We start from the raw sequence: 22,495 nt of genomic DNA, 5'->3' as shown, positions 1-22,495 counted from the left end.
TAATACCACATTTTATTTTGGACTTTCACATGTTAGATTTATGTTTTATTTAGTAATTTTTGGCATTATATGTCATGGAAAAGGTTACATACAATGTTCAGTGATGTAGGCTTCTCACTATCAAAAAACATAGTTTGAAGATAATTTTGGCAGTGTAGCTTCTGAGTCCCATGTTGAAAAGGTTGGCTTTTATTTGATAATTGATCTTTGTGGCTTATTGTTTATCAGAACCAATGTTCTTTTTTGACTGAAACTCATTTGCTTTCTAGGAAAGTGGGTACTAACTAAGGACTACATAATTCATAGTGCCAAAAGTGGCAGATGGCTTGATGAAACAACTTATGAATGGGGATATAAAATTGAAAAAGATTCCCATTATTCACCTCAAATGCAATCTGCACCCAAAAGATGGCGTGAAGAACTGAAACGCACTGGTGCTCCAGGAGCTTTCCATAGATGGAAAGTTGTCCTCCTTGTTAGAGCTGACAAAAGAAGTGATTCTCTTGTAAGGTATGATGCGATCATCTGAAAGCTAAAGCAATGAATGATAAAACAAGTTTGGTTTGTATGCATACTTTTTTTTATGTTTCATTGTGAGTATTTAGTCCAAATGAGCTGTGGTAATTTACTCCTTGATCTCCTAGGTAAACTGTACTACTAATTTAAGTGTATGTGTCTCTAATAAAATCTATTTTATGATACTGCTTTAGATTATTCTGGATATCTCTATTTTACTTTCCACTTTTGGCCAGCTCAAGCAAAATTTTTATTAAAAAAAATTAATTGGGAGATTTTATTTTTTAGTTTGGAAGTATTTTTAGATTTTTGCTAGTAAGTAATTACATTATCACAAAGGCTTTCTTCTGGATTTATGTAGTCTTCTCTTTGTGGTTCGTACTGTTTCCATCATACTCTCATATTCTCCTTTATATATTTTTAAAAACCTTCTCGTGTGATAAACTGCATTCTAAGACTGTCATTCCTTTTTATTTAGGGGGCAGTTTTTGTCTCCTTTACTTAAATATAATTCATAGATAACCATGTTAAGTGTGTATGTTGGTGAGTCATTATATAATGTTCCCTTGTGTCCTTGAACATTTAATTCTGTACTACCAATACCAGGCAACCCATTGATTGCCCCACTAGTAGGGTAGATGTGTCATTCTTTAGAGTTTCGTATGAGTAGGATCATACTCACATGTGAGTTCATTTGCCTATCATGGTATTTTTGAGATTCATTGCTGTGTGTGTCAGCATTTTTCATTCCGTTTTGTTTCTGAGTGGTATTTCACTCTATGGATGTATCACACACAGTCTTTGTTTATGCGTGTATTTGTGGACATTTGGGCTGGTTTTGGTCTTTGCTGATGTTACTTAAGCTGCAATGAACATTTGAGCACAAATATTTATATAGACATGTTTATATTTCTCTTGGGAAATATCTAGGAATGAAATTGCTTGTTCAGACAGCAGTTGTGTATTTAACATTACATGAAAATGCCAAACTGTTTTTCAAAGTAGTACCATTTTACATTCCAGTAGCAGTGTATGAGAGTTAGCTGCTCTAAAGTTTTTTGGCATTTTTGTTGAAAGTCAATGGACCAGATGGCATTTTTGTTGAAAGTCAATGGACCAGATATGTGTGGTCTATTTATAGACTTCCTGTATGGTCCCAATTATCTATATGTCTTCCTGTATGAACACCACACTGTTTTGATTGCTGTATTTTTATATTGAGTCTTGAAATCAGGTAGTATGAGTTCTTCAACTTAGTCTTTTTCAAAATTAATTAAGTGATTTGGGGTGCTTTGTATTTTTTTTTTTTTTTTGCAGTTTTTTTGGCCGGAGCAGGGTTTGAACCCGCCACCGGCATATGGGGCTGGTGCCCTACCCCTTTGAGCCACAGGTACTGCCCGGTGCTTTGTATTTTATTACATAATATAGTTTAGAATCAGCTTGTCAATTTTTATAAAAATGCAAGGTGGTATTTTGATTGGGATTATATTTTATCTATAGGTCAATTAGGAAGAATTGATACTTTAATTATCTTGAGTCCTATCAATGGACTCTACCTCTCTAATTTTTGTCACTAATGTTTAATTGTTTTTATTATATATATCTTGCACATACTTTGTTGAACTTATTTCTACATACTTGGTGAGTTGGGATACTATCATAAATGGATTATTCTGAAAATTTTAATCTGAATCTGTTGAAATAATTGGCTTTTCTCCTTTATTCAGATGATATGATGAATTATATTGATTGATTCTTAAATGTTAAATTTTTATTCTTGAGATAAACCGAACATCATAGTGTATTATCCATTTTGTATTCTTTACCTGATAAATGGCATCTTTGAAAATATACAAAGCTTAATATCATTGTTAATGGTAAAAGACCTTTTCTCCCACGATTGGGAATAAGACAAGGATGCTATATCCGACCATTTCTATTTAGCATTTTACTAACCAGTGCAAAAAGCCAAAATAAAGGGAAGAAAAGCCATAAAATTAGGAAGAAAGAAATAAAAATAATTATCTTTAATTCTAAAAGACATGGCTGTATGCTAAAAACTTTTCAAAAAATGATACTGGAAATGATTAATGAATTCAACAAGATCCCAAGAAAGAAATAAAAATAATTATCTTTAATTCTAAAAGACATGGCTGTATGCTAAAAAACTTTTCAAAAAATGATATTGGAAATGATTAATGAATTCAACAAGATCCCAAGATTGGAGATCACTGTGTAAAATTTAATTGCATCCTTAAATATTCACAAAGAACAGTTGGAAATTGAAATTTAAATATTCATTTTGCTTTCATTAATTTTCTCTCTTGTTTGTCTACTTGTTATTTCACTGATTTCTGTAGTTGGTTTAATTATTTCCTTTCTTCCAACTTTCTGCCCTGCCTACTTATCTTGGGGTTAATTTCTTTTGTTTTGAGCTCCTTAAGCTTAGATTATTGATTTATTTTAGACTTCTTTTCTATTAATTGCTGCAAATTACTGCTGCAAATTACTGCAAATTACTTACATCCCACAAATGCAGATTGTGTTTTCTTTCTGTTCTGTTCAGAGTAGTTTAAATTTCCCTTTTAATTTTTTCTATGTTCCATTGGTTATTTACAAGTTTAGTCTTTAATACCCAGATTTTTTAGGGCTTTCAAATATCTTTCTGCTGTTGATTTCTAGTTTAATTATGTTGTGATCAGAGAACAAATTTTGTGTGATTTCCATCCTTTTCAATTTGTTAAGGTTGATTTATGACCTTGAATATAGTCTTGAATGGATGTTCCATGTATACTTGAAAATAATGTATATTCTAGTGTTAGATGGAGCATACATGTCAATTAAATTAGGTTGTTTGATGATCTTATTCACTGTTCTGTATTCTTTCTGATTTTCTATATATTTTTCAACCAATTACTGACACACTATTTTTTTTTTTCCTTGCAGTTTTTGGCCAGGGTCTGGTTTGAACCTGCCACCTCCGGTATATGGGGCCTGAACCTTACTCACTGAGCCATAGGCACCGCCCCTGACTTGCTAATTTTTAATTTTCTAACTGTAATTGTCACTTGTAATTATCCCTTGTAGTTGTGTCAATTTTAGCTTTATTTATTTGAAGACCTGTTTTAGTTGCACATGTAGTTTTAATGGCCCTAATTTTATTCATTTATATTTTCATTACCCCAGATACTTATCATTTATTCTTCTGGTACAACTGAAACATTTTGCCCTTTGACCAGCATCTCCGTTCTCCCACACTCTCTGGCCACTAGTGACCACTATTCTGCTCTCTGTTTCTATGGGCTCTTTTTTTTTTTCAGGTTTTCACATATAAGTGAAAACACACAATGATTATCTTTCTGTGCTTGGATTATTTCACTTAAGGACAATGTCATCCAGGTTGTCATAAATGACACAGTTTCTCTCTTTTTAAACACTAAATAGTATCTATTCCATTGAATATGTATGCGACATCTTCTTTATATAGTCACCTGTCAATGGACACGTAGATTAATACCATAACTGGGCTGTTGTGAATAATGCTGTGGTAAAAATAGGAGTGCAGATATCTATTTAACATACTAATTTCAAATCTTCTGGATATATACCCAGAAGTGCCATTGCTGCATCATACAGTAATTTTGTTTTTAATTTTTTGAAGAACCTTTACACTATTTTCCATAACGGCTGTGTAATGTTCCCAACAGCAGTGGACTAGGGTACCCTTTTCTCCACATTCTTTCATTTTTTTTGGTAATAGCCATTTTGACAGATGTGAGATTTAATTTTCAATTTCCTAATCATTAGTGATGTTGAGTTTTTAAATTTATCTGTTGACCATTTATACTTCTTAAGACGTTGTATTCCAGTCCTTCACCCATTTTTTAATCAGGTTATTGTTTTTGTAGTAGAGTTGTTTAAGTTCTTATCATAGATTAATATCTTGGATATTAACCATTTTTCTGACATATGGTTGACAAGTATCTTCCATTTCATAGATTGCCTTTCTACTCTGTTGTTTCTTTTTCTATGAAAGGCTTTTTAGTTTGGTGCAATCTTGCTTTTATATTTTTGTTTTTGTTGTCTGAGCTTTTGGTGTCAAACCAAAAAGTCTTTGTCCAGACTAGTGTTCTGTAGTTTTTCCACTATGTTTTGTTCTAGTAGTTTTACAGTTTTAGTTCTTAAGTCTTTAATCCATCTAGAGCTAATTTTTGTATATGGTATAAAAGTCCCATGTCATTCTTCGTATATAAGTATCTAGTTTCCCCACATCATTTATTGAAGAATCTGTACCTTTCTCATTGTGTATTCTTGGCACTTTTGTTGAAAATTAATTGACCATACATGTGTGGGTTCAATTTAGTAGTGTTAATAATGCCTTCAGTTTTTTTCCTTTTGCTCATGATTGCCTTGGCTATTTTTGTGGTCTTTTATGGCTCTGCATGAAGTTTAGAATTGTTTTTTCTGGCTCAGTGCCCATAGCACAATGGTTACAGCATTGGATTACATACACCGAGAGGCTGGTGGGTTCGAACCCAGCCCAGGCCAGCTAAACAACAATGACAACTACAACAAAAAAATAGCTGGGTGTTATGGTGGGTGCCTGTAGTCCCAGCTACTTGGGAGGCTGAGGAAAGAGTACTGCCTGAGCCCAAGAATTTGAGGTTGCTGTGAACTGTGATGCTACAGCACTCTACTGATGGTGACAAAGTGAGACTATCTCAAAAAAATAATAATAATAATAATTGTTTTTCTATTTCTATGAAAAATGGCATCGTAATTTGATAGAGAAGGCATTGAATGTATGGATTGTGTTAGGTAATATGGATGTTTAAACAGTATTCTTCCAATCCATAAATATAGTATATCTTTTCATTATGATTTTCAATGTATAGGTCTTTCACCTTCTTGGTTAAATTTATGTCTAAATATTTTTGTTGTAGCTATTATAAATAGAATTATTCTCTTGATTGTTTTTTTTTTTTGGAAACTTTATTGTGTAGGAATGCTATTGGTTTTTACATACAGATTTGTATAACTTGTTTATTACATGTAACAGTTTTTTTGTGGAATCTTTAGGGTTTTCAATATATAAGATCATTTTTCAGCAAGCAGTAACAGTTTCTGCTCTTTCTTTCTAATTTAGATTAATTTCTTTCTTTTGTCTAAATTGGGTTGGCAAGGAATTCCAGTATTATATTGAATAGAAGTGGGGAAAGTGAGCATCCTTCTCTTTTGCTTGATCTTAGAGGAAAGGCTTTTAACTTTTTACTGTTGAATATGTTAGCTTCTGGCCTGTCGTATGTGGCTTTTATGGTGTTGAGTTCTGTTCCTTCTAAGCCTAATTTATAGAGAGTTTTTATTGTGAGCAGATGTTGTTTTTGTCAAATGCTTATTCTGTTATCTAATGTTACCTTGTGATTTTTGTCCTTCATTCTGTAAATATGTGTCACCTTTATAGATTTGTCTATTTTGAACAATCCTTGCATTTCTGGTATAAATCCCACTTGATCGTGGTAAATGATTTTTGTCATGTGCTTTTGAATTCTGTTTACTAGTATTTTATTGAGGACTTTTGTATCTATGTTTATCAGGATATTGGCCTGTAATTTTCTTTTTTGTAATGTTCTTATCTGCCTTTACTATCAGGGTAATGCTGGCCTCATGAAAAGAGGAAAAGAATTAAGAAATATTCCCTTCTCTTCAATAATTTGGAAGAGTTTGAAAAGAATTGGTCTAAGTTCTTCTTAGTATGTGAAAAGAATTGGTCTAAGTTCTTCTTAGTATGTGGTAGAACTCAGCAGTGAAGCCATCAGGCCCTGGGCTTTTTCTCCATGGGATATGTTTAATTGCTGATTCAATCTCTTTACTTGTTACTGATGCATAAACTTTTTCTCTTTCTTTATGAATCAGTGTGGTAGGTTATGTGTATTTTAGGAATTGATTCAGTTCTTCTGGATTACCCAGTTTGGTGTATAATTGTTGATGGTAATTTCTTACTGGTCCTTTGTGTTTCTGTGGTATCTGTTGTAATCATTCCTTTTTCATTTCTGACTTTTTGATTCTTCTCTCTTTTTTTCGTAGTCTAGCTAGTGGTTTACTGATTTTGTTTATCTTTTCAAAAAACCAACTTCTTGTTTGATTGATTCTTTTTTCTTTTTCTTCATCTCTGTTTTATTTGTTTGATTATTTATTTGAAACCTTTGTTTTTGTTATATGATCATGTATTGCTGTGAATTTCCTGCCTAGAATAGTTTTGCTGCATCCTGTAAGTTTTCATATGTTAGTTTACCATGAATTTGCTTTTTTTTTTTTTTCTTTAAGACAATGTCTGGCTTTGTAGTCCTGGCACTGTTGTATGTTGTTTTTTCTGTGAATTTGTGGATTTTCCAAGATTTCACCTGTTACTCATTTTTTGTTTCATACCATGAGGGTCATAAATATAGTGGATATAATTTCAGTTCTGTTAAATTTTTTCAGACATGTTTTGTGTCCTAACGTGTATTCTGGAGAATGTTCTGTGCACACTTGAAGAGAATGCATATTCTGTTATTTTTGGATGAAATATTATTTATAAGTCTGTTTTGATCTCAGTTGTAGTTCAAGTTTGTTTCCTTATCTGCTGGGATATAAATTTCCTTCCTCCCTCCCTCCCTTTCTTTCTCTTTCTTTCTCTCTCTCTTGTTTCTCCCTCTCTCTCTCTCCCCCCTCCTCTCCTTCTTCCCCCCTTCTTTGACTTTCTCTTGCTTTCTCCCCCTCTCTTCCTCCCCCTCTTCCCCTTCCTTCTCTCTCTTTCTCTTGTGCTCTCCCTCCCTCTCCTCCTCTCCCTCTCTCTCTTTTCTCTCCCTATCACCCTCCCCCTCTCCCCCCCTTTTTCTTTCTTTCCCTCTCTCCCTCTTTCTCCCTTCCTCTCTCCGCCCCCCCCTCTGTTTTCCATTGTGGTTTGATGGTTTTTCTGTAGTGATTTAAATACTTTCATTTCATTCTACTTATGTTTTGTGCATCTACTGTAGGTTTTCCTATGTGGTTGTCATGAGGCTTATATAAAACATCCTTTTCTTTCCTTCTTTTTTTTTTTTTTTTTTTTAAGACAGTGTCTGCTTTGTAGTCCTGGCTAAAGTGCAGTAATGTTATAACTCACTGCAACCTCAAACTGCTGTGCTTAAGAAATCCTCCTGCTTTATCTCTAATGGCTGGGCCTACAGGCACCCCTATGCCTGGATAATTTTTCTGTTCTTTATAGAGAAAAGGCCTCACTCTTCCTCGGCCTGGTTTTGAACTCCTAGCATAAAGTAATCCTCCTTCCACAGCCTCACAGAATGCTAGGGTCATTAGACAAGATGCCTGGCCAACATCTTATAACAGATAACTTTGATCACATAACAATTCTTCTCCCGCTTTATATTTTCATTGTCAACATTTGCATTATTTTGTAACTTGTATTCCCTGGTAATTAATTTTAAATACAAGTGTTTTAATAATCGCTTTATTAACCACTGCACTAGGAAGAAAATTAATTTGCTTACCACCATTTCGGTCCAGAATATTCTGAATATAACTTTATATTATATTGTTGAGTTTTGCACTTTTATATATTTTATGTTATTAATTAGTAGCCTTTTGATACAACTTAAAGTATTCCTTTTTGTAATTTTTATAAGGCAAGCCTAGTGGTGATGAACTTCCTTAGTTTTTGTTTGGCAAAATTTTTCTTTCTCATTTCTGAAGGACAGTGTAGCCAGGAAGGGTGTTCTCAGTGGTTAGGTTTTCTCATTGTGTACTTTGAGTAAATCATTTCACTTTTTACTGTCCTGCAGGGTTTCTGCTGAGACATCCACTAATAATTGTGTCATACTACCTCATTCGTGATATGCTTCTTATCTCTTGCTATTTTCAGAATTTTTTTTCTTTGTCTTGATAATTTGATTATTGTGTGTCTTGGTGAACTCCACCTTGAATTGAATTTGATTGGAAGCCTCTGTGCTTCTTGTTCCTGGATAATGGCATCTTTCTGCAGATTTAGGAAATTTTTAGCCATAATTTCTTTGAATATTGACTTGTACCTTTTCTTTTTTTTTTTCCTGCTGAAACTAATTTTATATGAAAATTGGGTCTTTTGATGGTGTCCCATAATACCAATATGCTTTCTTCATTCTTTTTTGTTCCTTTGTTCTTTTGCTCCTCTGAGTGTAAAACTTGAAATACTGTCTTTGAACTTACTGATTCTTTCTTCTGTTTGATTAAGGCTGCTGTTAAAGCTTTCTATTGCATTTTCCATTTCAGTAATTGTACTCTTTTTTTTTCTTTTTTTGCATTTTTATTTATTTTTTTTTTCTTTTTTTTTTTTTTATTGTTGGGGATGCATTGAGGGTACAATAAGCCAGGTTACACTGATCGCAATTGTTAGGTAAAGTCCCTCTTGCAATCATGTCTTGCCCCCATAAAGTGTGACACACACCAAAGCCCCACCCCCCTCCCTCCTTCCCTCTTTCTATTTCCCCCCCACAACCATAATTGTCATTAATTGTCCTCATATCAAAATTGAGTACACAGGATTCATGCTTCTCCATTCTTGTGATGCTTTACTAAGAATAATATCTTCCATGTCCATCCAGGTTAATACGAAGGATGTAAAGTCTCCATTTTTTTTAATGGCTGAATAGTATTCCATGGTATACATATACCACAGCTTGTTAATCCATTCCTGGGTTGGTGGGCATTTAGGCTGTTTCCACATTTTGGCGATTGTAAATTGAGCTGCAATAAACAGTCTAGTACAAGTGTCCTTATGAGAAAAGGATTTCTTTCCTTCTAGGTAGATGCCCAGTAATGGGATTGCAGGATCAAATGGGAGGTCTAGGTTGAGTGCTTTGAGGTTTCTCCATACTTCCTTCCAGAAAGGTTGTACTAGTTTGCAGTCCCACCAGCAGTGTAAAAGTGTTCCCTTCTCTCCACATCCACGCCAGCATCTGCAGTTTTGAGATTTTGTGATGTGGGCCATTCTCACTGGGGTTAGATGATATCTCAGGGTTGTTTTGATTTGCATTTCTCTAATATATAGAGATGATGAACATTTTTTCATGTGTTTGTTAGCCATTCGTCTGTCGTCTTTAGAGAAAGTTCTATTCATGTCTCTTGCCCATTGATATATGGGATTGTTGGCTTTTTTCATGTGGATTAATTTGAGTTCTCTATAGATCCTAGTTATCAAGCTTTTGTCTGATTGAAAATATGCAAATATCCTTTCCTATTGTGTAGGTTGTCTCTTTGCTTTGGTTGTTGTGTCCTTGGCTGTACAGAAGCTTTTCAGTTTAATGATGTCCCATTGGTTTATTTTTGTTCTTGTTACAATTGCCATGGCAGTCTTCCTCATGAAGTCTTTCCCCAGGCCAATATCTTCCAGTGTTTTTCCTATGCTTTCTTTGAGGATTTTTATTGTTTCATGCCTTAAATTTAAGTCCTTTATCCATCTTGAATCAATTTTTGTGAGTGGGGAAAGGTGTGGGTCCAGTCTCAGTCTTTTACATGTAGACATCCAGTTCTCCCAACACCATTTATTGAATAGGCAGTCTTTCCCCCAAGGTATGTTCTTGTTTGGTTTATCAAAGATTAGGTGCTTGAAAAATGTTAGTTTCATTTCTTGGTTTTCAATTCGATTCCAAGTGTCTATGTCTCTGTTTTTGTGCCAGTACCATGCTGTCTTGAGCACTATGGCTTTGTAGTACAGACTAAAATCTGGTATGCTGATGCCCCCAGCTTTATTTTTGTTACAGAGAACTGCCTTAGCTATACGGGGTTTTTCTGGTTCCATACAAAACGCAGAATCATTTTTTCCAAATCTTGAAAGTACGATGTTGGTATTTTGATAGGAATGGCATTGAATAGGTAGATTGCTTTGGGAAGTATAGACATTTTAACAATGTTGATTCTTCCCATCCATGAGCATGGTATGTTCTTCCATTTGTTAATATCCTCTGCTATTTCCTTTCTGAGGATTTCATAGTTTTCTTTATAGAGGTCCTTCACCTCCTTCGTTAGGTATACTCCTAGGTATTTCATTTTCTTTGAAACTGTGGTGAAGGGTATTGTGTCCTTAATTACCTTCTCATCTTGACTGTTATTGGTGTACACAAAGGCTACTGACTTGTGGACATTGATTTTATATCCTGAAACATTACTGTATTTTTTGATGACTTCTAGGAGTCTTGTGTTTGAGTCTCTGGGGTTCTCTAAGTATAAGATCATGTCGTCAGCAAAGAGGGAGAGTTTGACCTCCTCTGCTCCCATTTGGATTCCTTTTATTTCCTTGTCTTGCCTAATTGTATTGGCTAGAACTTCCAGCACTACGTTGAATAGTAAAGGTGACAGAGGACAACCTTGTCTGGTTCCAGTTCTAAGAGGAAAAGCTTTCAGTTTTACTCCATTCAGTAAAATATTGGCTGTGGGTTTGTCATAGATAGCTTCAGTCAGTTTTAGAAATGTGCCACCTATGCCTATACTCTTCAAAGTTCTAATTAGAAAAGGATGCTGAATTTTATCAAATGCTTTTTCTGTATCTATTGAGAGGATCATGTGATCTTTATTTTTGCCTCTGTTAATATGGTGGATAACGTTTATAGCCTTGCGTATGTTAAACCAGCCTTGCATCCCTGGGATGAAGCCTACTTGATCATGATGAATGACTTTTTTGATGATAAGCTCTAATCTATTGGCTAGGATTTTGTTGAGAATTTTTCCATCTATATTTAAGAGTGAGATTGGTCTGAAATTCTCCTTTTTGTTTGGGTCTTTTCCTGGTTTTGGTATCAGGGTGATGTTTGCTTCATAGAATGTGTTGGGGAAGATTCCTTCTTCCTCAATTTTTTGGAATAATTTCTGCAGTACAGGAATAAGCTCTTCCTTGAAGGTTTGATAGAATTCTGGAGTGAAGCCATCTGGACCAGGGCACTTTTTGGTTGGAAGATTTTTTATTGTTTCTTTGATCTCAGTGCTTGAAATTGGTCTGTTCAGGAGCTCTATTTCTTCCTGGCTGAGTCTAGGGAGAGGGTGCGATTCCAAATATTGATCCATTTCTTTCACAGTGTCAAATTTCTGGGCATAGAGTTTCTGGTAGTATTCAGAGATGATCTCTTGTATCTCTGTGGGATCAGTTTTATTTCCCCTTTATCATTTCCGATTGAGGTTACTAGAGATTTTACTTTTCTATTCCTCGTTAGTCTGGCCAATGGTTTATCTATTTTATTTATTTTTTCAAAAAACCAACTCCTTGTTTCATTAATTTTCTGAATGATTCTTTTGTTTTCAATTTCATTGATCTCTGATTTGATTTTGGATATTTCTTTTCTTCTACTGAGTTTAGGCTTAGATTGTTCTTCTTTTTCCAATTCCATAAGATCTCTTGTGAGATTGTTGATGTGCTCTCTTTCTGTTTTTCGAATGTAGGCATCTAAAGCGATGAATTTTCCTCTCAAAACTGCTTTTGCAGTATCCCACAGGTTTTGGTAGCTTGTGTCTTCATTGTTGTTATGCTCAAGGAAGTTAATGATTTCCTGTTTTATTTCTTCCTTCACCCATCTGTTATTCAACAGAAGATTGTTTAGTTTCCATGCCTTTGGGTGGGGTCGAGCATTTTTGTTAGAGTTGAGTTCCACCTTTAGTGCCTTATGGTCTGAAAAGATACAAGGTAAAATTTCAATTCTTTTGATTTTGTTGATATTTGTTTTGTGTCCCAGGATATGATCAATTTTGTAGAATGTTCCATGGGGCGATGAGAAGAATGTATATTCTTTATCTTTGGGATGGAGTCTTCTATATGTGTCTATCAAGCACAGTTGTTCTAGGGTCTCATTTAAATCTCTTATATCCTTGTTTAATTTCTGTTTAGAGGATCTGTCCAGCTCTGTAAGAGGAGTGTTAAGGTCCCCTGTTATTATGGTATTATCAGATATCATATTGCTCAGAATCTGGGAGCTTTTAAGTTGGGTGCATAGATATTTAGAATCGAAATGTCTTCTTGTTGTATTTTTCCCTTGACCAATATAAAGTGACCATCTTTGTCTTTTTTGACTTTAGTTGCTTTAAATCCACATGTATCTGAAAATAAGATTGCAACTCCTCTTTTCTTCTGAATTCCATTTGCCTGAAAAATCGTCTTCCAACCCTTGACTCGGAGCTTTAATTTGTCTTTTGAAGCCAGGTGTGTTTCTTGCAGACAGCAAATGGATGGCTTGTGTTTTTTAATCCAGTCAACCAATCTATATCTCTTCAGTGGGGCATTCAAGCCATTAACATGTATTGAGATAATTGATAAGTGTGGTAGTATTCTATTCATCCTATTTTGTGAGAGTCCATTGCTTAGTTTTATCTTTTGCAACAGTGTGGAGGTTAGGTTCTGTCCTTTAATTTCTGAGTTCTTACTTTGCTGCTGATCCATTGTGGTGGTCAGTATGCAGAACAGGTTGAAGTATTTCCTGTAGAGCTGGTCTTGTTGTGGCGAATTTCCTCAATGTTTGTATATCCGTAAATGATTTGATTTCTCCGTCAATTTTGAAGCTTAGCTTAGCACGGTACAGAATTCTGGGCTGGAAATTGTTCTGTTTAAGTAGATTAAAGGTAGATGACCATTGTCTTCATCCTTGGAAAGTTTCATTAAAGAAGTCTGCGGTCACTCTGATGGATTTGCCCCTGTAGGTCAACTGGCGCTTACTCCTGGCAGCTTGCAGAATCTTTTCTTTTGTTTTGACTTTGGACAGGTTCATCACAATGTGTCTTGGAGAAGCTCGGTTAGAGTCGTGGTGACCTGGGGTCTGATAGCCCTCTGAAAGCAGTGTGTCAGAATCTTTGGTGATATTTGGGAAATTTTCTTTCATAATATTCTCTAGTATGGCTTCCATTCCTCTGGGGCATTCTTCTTCCCCTTCTGGAATTCCTATAACTCGTATGTTGGAACGCTTCATGAAGTCCCATAATTCTGACAGTGAACGTTCTGCTTTCTCTCTCTTCTTTTCTGTCTCTTTTGCTATCTGAGTTATCTCAAGAACTTTGTCTTCTACCTCTGAAATTCTTTCTTCTGCATGTTCTAACCTGTTGCTGATACTTTCCATTGCATCTTTAAGTTCCCTAATTGACTGTTTCAGTTCCTTCAGCTCTGCTATATCCTTTTTATATTCTTCATATCGTTCATCTCTTATTTGATTCTGTTTTTGAATTTCCTTTTGGTTAATTTCCACTTTATTAGCAGTTTCCTTCATTGTTTCCATCATTTCTTTCATTGTTTTCAACATGTGTATTCTAAATTCCCTTTCTTTCATTCCTAACATTTCTGTATAGGTGGAATCCTCTGCAGTAGCTACCTCCTGGTCCCTTGGCGGGGTTGTTGTGGACTGGGTCTTCATGTTGCCTGGAGTTTTCTGCTGATTCTTCCTCATGAGTGATTTCTTTTGTCTGTTTCCTTGCCCTAATTTTCCTTTCACTTCCTCTTGCTTTTAAGTTCTCATGCCTGTGGACTAAGGGTTACAGGACCAGAAGGGTGAGAAGGTTGAAGAGCAAAAAAGGGATGAAAGAAAGGAGGACCGAGTGATAAGAAAAAAAAAGGAAAATAGAGAAAGGAGAGGGGGTGGGTAAAAGGAATATTGACAAAAAGAAGAGAGGCACAGAAAGAGGGAGACAGAGCAAGATAGGTGTACAGTAGGGTACTTTGATACAATGTTAAAATAAAAACCACCTTCTGGGGGTGCCCAGTGGGGTGGTTCCCTTAAGGTCAGCAGCTCTTTGCTAACCTGATCAGACACAGTACCCCACCTCCACCAAGTAGAGAGGAAAGACAAAAATGCTATAAATCAAACCAAAACAAGCAAACAGAAAACTTTACGGGATAAAATTGGTTGGAAAAACCAAATAATAGCGGTAGAAACACTAACAAAAATGAAGTTCTAATTATTGAAATAGGCAGCAATGGGAAATTATAATTAAAGTAGAAAAATTAATAAGGAAAAAGGATCTGTATGGAAAAGGTTGAACTTAAAAAACAAAACAACCATCAACAACATCCAAATAAGCAAAAAAAAAAACACAACCAAAAACAAAGCAGTATGTATATGTTATTGAATATTGTCTGGGGAACACGTGGTCTTCTGGGGTATGAGATATTAATTATGGTTCTGATACAACTGGAGGCTGCTAGTTTCTCAGACCCCAGCAGGTAGACACCCTAAATCTCTCTGCAGCCCACTTAAAAGGCACTTTGAACTTGTTCACTTGCTGAGCAGAAGCTTTCCCGGGGGAAGTGCCTGTCGCTGGAATCACTGCTGAAGTGGCTATCCACTTAACCCTGTGTGCCAAAACTGGTCTCCCTCTGCCTCAGAGGGTTAGGGCTGCAAGGCGGCTCAGACCCCGCCCTTAGGTTACTTGGTCGCTGGGTTACCAGCTCCCACCCAATTCTAGCTCTGCAACCCTGAGTGCAGAGCTTGCCGGGGCAGATCGCTCACAATGGCTGCCTGTGACCCAGAGCCAAACACTATTATCTCCGTCTGGCTCAGCGGCTCAGACTGGGGCCCTAGATGATGGCCAGAGTTCTCCGCCCTCCCGCTCAGGCTCTCCCCAAGGCAGTTCAGCTGAGTGCCAAGTCCAAAGACACCAAAACAGTTCACAGGTAAGGCCTTTCTGGTTTGCAGTCTCGCTGCTACTGAACTTAGAGTTGTGAGCGGGTTTAGACGGATTGAACACACGCGACCACTTGCCGGTTTTCCACTGTTTTAGTCCTCTTCTTGGGGTCCAGAAGTCTCTCGCTGACTCCCTGTATCCTCTCAGGGGTGATGATAGGCAGATCCCACCAGCCAGAGATGCCTGGAGTCCTATCTCCCCAGACTCACGGTGCCCAGATGCAAGGAAGCTGTTACTCGGCTGCCATCTTGCTCCGCCTCTAGTAATTGTATTCTTTATCTCTAGGATTTCTGTTTCATTTTTATTTGTTGTTTCTTTTTAAAACTTCTCATTTTGTTCATGTAATATTTTCCAAATTCTGTTTAATTTTTTATCTATAAATTCTTATATTTCATGGAACTTATTCAAAAGGATTATTCTGAATTCTTTATTTTATAGATAACCTTTTCTTTAGGGTGCCATTGTTTGAGCTTTGTTAGTTCCTTTTGGAGATCTCATGATTTCCTGATTCTTTGTAATCCTTGCGTTTTTGCATTGGTGTCTATGCATTTGAGAAAACAGTCACCTCTTTAGTTTTTACAGGTGTTCTTTGGCAGAGATAGACTTGACTCAGGCAGAACTTCTTTCTCCATTATCCTCGTAGCTGGACTGCTGCTTTTACTCTGATTTTGGAAGGGGGTCTACTGGGGTCTACTCTACAGGCAAAACACTAGTTTAGCTCTATAATCATGTAGAGCTGCTGGCTGGACCCTATAATCCACTGGCCAGCTGGTATAACTATTTAAGATCTGCAGTTGCAGAGTTTGCTATCTGGGACCTAATCTTAGATAGAGTCACTGCATGATCTGGACAGAACTAGCTCCTATGCTCAGTACATATGCATAGTTAAGGTTTGCCCCTGTGCCTCATCAGGGCCTTGAGATAGGTTTCAAGGCTGAACTGAGCACTGTTTAAACTTCTGTGTGTAGCAGAAATAGACATGCACATTGCTGAAATATACTATGATAGATATTACCTTTCCTCAGTGGGTCTTGGGAATGGGTTTTGAGGCTTCACTAAACACTGTTGAAACTTGTGAGAATGACAGAACTAGCCCAACTCCTTGCTGAAATGCACTGTGGCTGTCTTCTTCCTTCCAGAGAAGGGTTTTGAGATGGATGTCAAAGCTGCACAAGTGCTGCTTAAACCCCTATGTGTGGCAGAACTAGCCTGATCTTCAGCAAGTTTTACTATGAAAAGTGTCTCACTTCCTGGGTGGAGCCTTGAGGTAGGGTCTGAGGCTAGGCCTGAAGATGGCCATCTGAGAATTCCAGCCAGGTAGAACTTGCTATCATTTCTGGGAACAACCAACTCTGCTTTGCATGTGGGCTGTGCTGTTAGTTGATAACCTTCATCAGGTGCCACCATGGCAGGTGCATTGAGTTACCAGGAAGGTCTGTACCCTGGTTTCAGTGAGCTCTGCCTCTTCACTTTGTTTCTGCCTGATCTCAGGTGGTCTGCTTGTGCTATTAACTTCGTGCTCCCTTTGAGGTGACACTGGAGTGGACTTCCAGGAAAGTGTCCCAGAATTATTTAGAAGCTGAATGTCAGCCTGCAGTTTTCTTTGTCCAATGTAGAAATGTGAGCTCCAGGGAATCTTCTTTGTGGCCCCAAGCCAGTATGGGTGAGGAAGAAGTGTGATGTAGCGAAAGTGAGACTGTACCATCTCTTGTAATTTTTGTAATGTTCTGTTAACTACAAAATGTCCCAATCTTGATACTGAGATTTGCCTTATACTAACATAGCCACTTCAGCTTTCTTTAGAGAAATAATGTATTTTGTATTCTTTTACTTAAAATGGCTTTCTTATAGTCAATGTAGAGTTGAGTCTTACTTTTTAAACATAATTTGACAATTTCTGCCTTTAATTGCATTGTTTAGATCGCTTACATTTAATGTGATTGTTACTAATTGGATTTAAATCTATCACCTTGCTGCTTGTTTTCTTTTTGTCCCATCTTTTCTTTGCTCTGTTTCTCCTTTTTCATTGACTGCTTTTGTATTAATTATTTTTAATGGTTTTCTTTCATATCCACATTAGATTATAACTTACACTGAATATACTTATGTACATAGAAGAATACCTATTGCATTACATTTTTATCTTTTTTAATGGTTGTGCTAGTGTTTATAATAGTATATATCTTTAACTGTTCACAACTGTCAAATAGTATACATTTTTGCATGCAGTATAAAATTTTACAGCTGTACACTGTTTACCCTTGAACAACACAGGAATTGAGCTGCTGACTCTGCCATTTATAACTTTGGACTTCCCCGAAACTTAACTACTAGTAGTCTAATGTTGACTGGAAACATAATGGGTCAATAATATATATTTTGACTGTAAACATAATCAGTCAATTAATATATATTTTGTTTGTCATATGTATCATATACTGTATTCTTAAAATAAAATAAACTAGAGAAAGAAGCCATTGTTGAGAAAATCATGAGGAGGAGAAAATGTATTAATGTTTACTCTTCAGGAAGTGGAATGTTTACTCTTCAGGAAGTGGAAGTGAGTCATCACAAATGTCTTAGTCTTTGTTGTCTTCACACTGCACAAGCTGAGTAGGAGGGGGCGCTGGGGCAGGATCTAAACTGGGTAAGAGGGAGGTGTGGTCTAAGCTGGGTAGGAGGGATGTGTGGTCTAAGCTGGGTAGGAGGGGGCATGGTCTAAACTGGGTAGGAGGGAGGCGTGGTCTAAACTGGGTAGGAGGGATGTGTGGTCTAAGCTGGGTAGGAGAGAGGTGTGGTCTAAGCTGGGTAGGAGGGAGGTGTGGTCTAAGCTGGGTAGGAGGGATGCGTGGTCTAAACTGGGTAGGAGAGAGGTGTGGTCTAAGCTGGGTAGGAGGGATGTGTGGTCTAAACTGGGTAGGAGAGAGGTGTGGTCTAAGCTGGGTAGGAGAGAGGTGTGGTCTAAGCTGGGTAGGAGGGATGTGTGGTCTAAACTGGGTAGGAGAGAGGTGTGGTCTAAGCTGGGTAGGAGGGATGTGTGGTCTAAACTGGGTAGGAGAGAGGTGTGGTCTAAGCTGGGTAGGAGGGATGTGTGGTCTAAACTGGGTAGGAGAGAGGTGTGGTCTAAGCTGGGTAGGAGGGATGTGTGGTCTAAGCTGGGTAGGAGGGATGTGTGGTCTAAGCTGGGTAGGAGGGGGCATGGTCTAAGCTGGGTAGGAGGGGGCATGGTCTAAGCTGGGTAGGAGGGAGGTGTGGTCTAAGCTGGGTAGGAGAGAGGTGTGGTCTAAGCTGGGTAGGAGGGGGCATGGTCTAAGCTGGGTAGGAGGGATGTGTGGTCTAAACTGGGTAGGAGAGAGGTGTGGTCTAAGCTGGGTAGGAGGGGGCATGGTCTAAGCTGGGTAGGAGGGATGTGTGGTCTAAGCTGGGTAGGAGGGATGTGTGGTCTAAGCTGGGTAGGAGGGATGTGTGGTCTAAGCTGGGTAGGAGGGGGCATGGTCTAAGCTGGGTAGGAGGGAGGTGTGGTCTAAGCTGGGTAGGAGGGAGGTGTGGTCTAAGCTGGGTAGGAGGGAGGTGTGGTCTTGCTCTCAGGGGCAGCAGAGGCTGGCAGAATGGTGGAGGAGGTAGAAGGGGAGGCGGGAGGGACAGTCACATTTCATGTAACTTTTATTAAAAAAAATCTGCAGGTGAGTGGAAACCTGTTTAAGGATTACCTATACTTCAATCTGTTCCTTCTACCATTTTTTCTATTTATCTCTCTATATATTATAAATCCCCAAATACCTTGATAATATTTTACTTTTTCCAGTGAATTATTTTTCAGGTGATTAAAAATAATGGAATACTTCTTCTATATTTGATTTCGTTTTTAACATTTTCCAGCACCATTCATTTATTTGTGTAGATCTAGATTTTCCTGTGGTCTCATAGTCATTTGGCCCCCAAAATTCCCTTTAACTGTTCTTACAGTGCAGTATGCTGACAATAATTTATCTCATCTTTTATTTATCTGAGAAGGCCTTACTTTGGAAAACATTTTCATGGATTGATAGTTTTTCTTTACTTTCAGTAATTACAGATGGTGTTTCACTGTCTTCGGGTTTGTATTCTAGTTTTAATGAGAAATCAGCTGTTATTCTTTTCTGTTCTTCTCTGTGTATAATTCCTTTTTCCCTGATTTCCTTCGAGATTTTCACTAACCTTTGGTTTTAGCAGCTTGATTATGATATGTATAGGAATGTGTATATTTGTGAGTATCTATGTGTCTTGTTCTTGATTTATTTATTTTACTTAAGGTTCTCTGAGCTTCTTGTACCTGTGAGGTTTTTTATTAGGGAGGGTGAGGAGGTCTTTTATTAAATATGGAGACTTCCCAGCCATTTTCTTTTAAATATTCTTCTATTGTATTATTGTTCTTCTGAAACTCCATTGCCCGTGTGTTACACCTTTTGTTTTTTCTATTACACAGCTATTGCATGGTGGGTCTTTAAAAATATTTTTTATAGTTTGCATTGTTTCTATTGACTTATCTTCAAGTTCAATGATTCCTTTCTCATTTGCTTTCAGTTTGCTAATAATCTTGTCAAAGAAACTCTTCCTTATAGTGCACTTTATTTATGTCATTTCTATTGGACTTTCTGGTAAATTCTTCATTTCTTAATGCATGTTGCCCACCTTTTCTTTTAGATCCTTTGACATATCAGTTATAGTTATTTTAAAACTGCTTTCTGATAATCTCAGCATAGGGATCATATCTCAGCCTGTACTATTGGTTCCTTTATCTCTTGGCAGGAGTTTGGTTTTTTTTCTTGCTGGTAGTGTGTGGGGTTTGGGGTTTGTTTTTTTGTTTGTATGTATCTTACTCTGTCATCCAGACGAGTGTGGTGACAAGATCATAGCTTATCATAGCTTGGAACTCCTGGGCTCAAGGGATGCTCCTGCCTCCTGCCTCCCCTCCCCAGCTCTCCTGTCCCTTTCTGCTCCAGTGGCAGGAAAACAAGGCCCAATGGAAAGAAGGAATCACCTGAACACCTCCCTATTAAGAGGAAGGGGCTTTATTCTAGCCAGTGAGCTTGGAGCTTTGGCTGACTAGTGTCCAAGATGGCCAAGTTCTCTGATCTGCTCTGTCCCTTTTATAGGACTCACAAGTAGGCAGACAAAGGAACAGTCGTATTGTCTACTCATGGGAGGTCTTAAAGCTTTGGTGGGATTTAGATGTGGAAGCAAACATTAGTTTCAAGATTCCAAGAAGCTAAGTTTTAAAAAATTCTTAAGAGCTGGGTCACTGTGGGGGAGAATTTTGCAAGAGTGTCCTTGAGTTTCTGTGAGAAGCCTTTTGTCCTTTCACATCACAATATACTTTTCCCAGGTATCCTCTCTCACTCTGTTTTTGAGATGGGGTCTTGCTATGCTGCCCAGGCTAGTCTTGAGCTCTTGGCCTCCAGTGATCTTTCCATCTTCCTGCCTTGATATTCTTGGGCTCAAGGGGTCTTTCCTGCCTCAGCCTCTCAAGTAGCTGAGATAACAGTCATGAGCAACTATGCCTGGCTATTTTGTATATTTTATTTCATGGCAGATTTTACAAGCAGAAGAATAGTAGAGATGGATCCGAACAATAAAAATGGGCCTACCATTTTTATAAAGGCAGTTAGTATGGGGGGTTGAGCTAATCTTGGAAATTATTGAGTTTATGCTACAATTTGAATGTCTCCACCCAAATCTCATGTTTAATTGTCATTGTGATAGTATTGGGAGGTAAAGTCTTCAGGGGACAGTTGATAACATTATTGAACTAGTGGCTTTATTATAAAAGCAGGCTTTTCTCTGAATGTGCTCCTTGAGTCTGCTCGTTCAGAAGACATGGATTTTGTTTCTCTCCCTCATCCAGAAGCAGTGAATCCCAGAAGCAGTGAGTCTTTTTCTAGGCTAGGCAGCAAGAGGTTTTCCTAAACCTTCCAGAGAATCAGATAGGTCGTTTTATTTCCATCTGCCCAAGGGAAGCAGTGCAAGTTTTCCTGGGCCTGAGGGCAAAAAATTTTCTTATTCTTACCCAAATGACCAAAGGCTTTTGGTTTATATGAGAAAAGGGTCCAAGGGCCTGGTTTTTTGTCTTTTCTACCCATCTGTCTTACCAAGAGGGGCACCTTTCGCATTTTTTAGATGGTAGCAGTATTCTCTTGAGACTTTCTGAAGCCTAAGCAGGATCAGAACTTCATGAAACATTGAGGATGTATATGTCAGTGTCTTCTGAGTCTAAATGTTAAATGCATTTCTTAATGTAGATAAAGGCTAAAATTTTTAAATTTTTTATTTTTTTATTTCATGTTAATGTGAGGGTACAGACAACTGTGAGAGTCCCTTTTGTAGTTGTGTCCTGTACCCAGCAGGTGTGCCGTTATACCCTTACCTTGTGCCCATTAAGTGGTAGCACACAAGTCCTCCTCACTACTCCCCTCTCCCTCCTTCCTTGCTCCCCTTACTCCCAACTTTAATTGAACTGAGTTTTTCTCTTATGCAGATATATATTAGATCATCTGTTGGCTTTATATTAGTATTGAGTACCTTGTATACTTAACTTTCCATTCTTGAGATACTTTACTAAGAAAAATGTATTTCAGTTTCATCCATGTTAACACAAAAGATGTAAAGTCAACCATCTTTTTTTATGGGTGAATACCATTCCATAGTTATACATATACCACAAGTTTGTCAATCTATTTCTAGGTTGCTAGTACTTAGCTTGTTTCCATATATTGGCAGTTGTAAATTGAGCTGTAATAAATAATATAGTGCAAACGTCCTTATGATAAAGTGATTTTTTTTCTTCTGGGTAGATGCCTAGTAATGGGATTGTGAGATCAAATCGGAGTTCTTTGGGGATTCTCCAAACTTTTTTCCAAAGAGGCTGTATTAGTTTGCAGTCCCACCAACCGTGTAAAAGTGTGCCTTTCTCTCCACATCTGCACTAAGACATGAAATGATAAAAATTCTGGAAGAAAGGGTGGGAAAAACTCTTGATGATATTGGACTGAGGAAAGATTTTATGAAGAAGACTTCAGTGGCAATTGCAACAGCAGTGATAAATGGAACTTAATTAAATGAAAAGCTTCTGCACAGCTAAGGATACAACGATTAAAGGAAAATAGATGACTTTCAGAATGGAAAAATATACTTGTATGTTATGAATCTGACAAAAGGTTGATAACTAGAATCTACAGAGAACTCAATCAACGAAAAAAGAGCAAACAATTCCGTCTGTCACTGGACAAGAGATATGAACAGAATCTTCTCTGAAGAAGACAGACAAATAGCTAACAAACAT

The 22,495-nt window shown here is 37.3% G+C and overlaps 1 protein-coding gene across 1 annotated transcript in view; it reads left to right on the top strand.

Annotated features, from left to right (window-relative positions):
• Positions 1–22,495, top strand: part of SLF1 (SMC5-SMC6 complex localization factor 1) — a 94,973-nt gene that overhangs the window by 10,972 nt on the left and 61,506 nt on the right. The window contains exon 4 of the mRNA XM_053586580.1: positions 270–510. Coding sequence (XP_053442555.1) covers positions 270–510 — 241 coding nt within the window. The remainder of the gene's footprint in view (positions 1–269; positions 511–22,495) is intronic.

Source organism: Nycticebus coucang, chromosome 1, assembly GCF_027406575.1.
Source record: "Nycticebus coucang isolate mNycCou1 chromosome 1, mNycCou1.pri, whole genome shotgun sequence".
Taxonomy (NCBI): domain Eukaryota; kingdom Metazoa; phylum Chordata; class Mammalia; order Primates; family Lorisidae; genus Nycticebus; species Nycticebus coucang.
The sequence above is the reverse complement of the archived record's forward strand: the minus strand, read 5'-3'. Positions and strand labels throughout refer to the sequence as shown.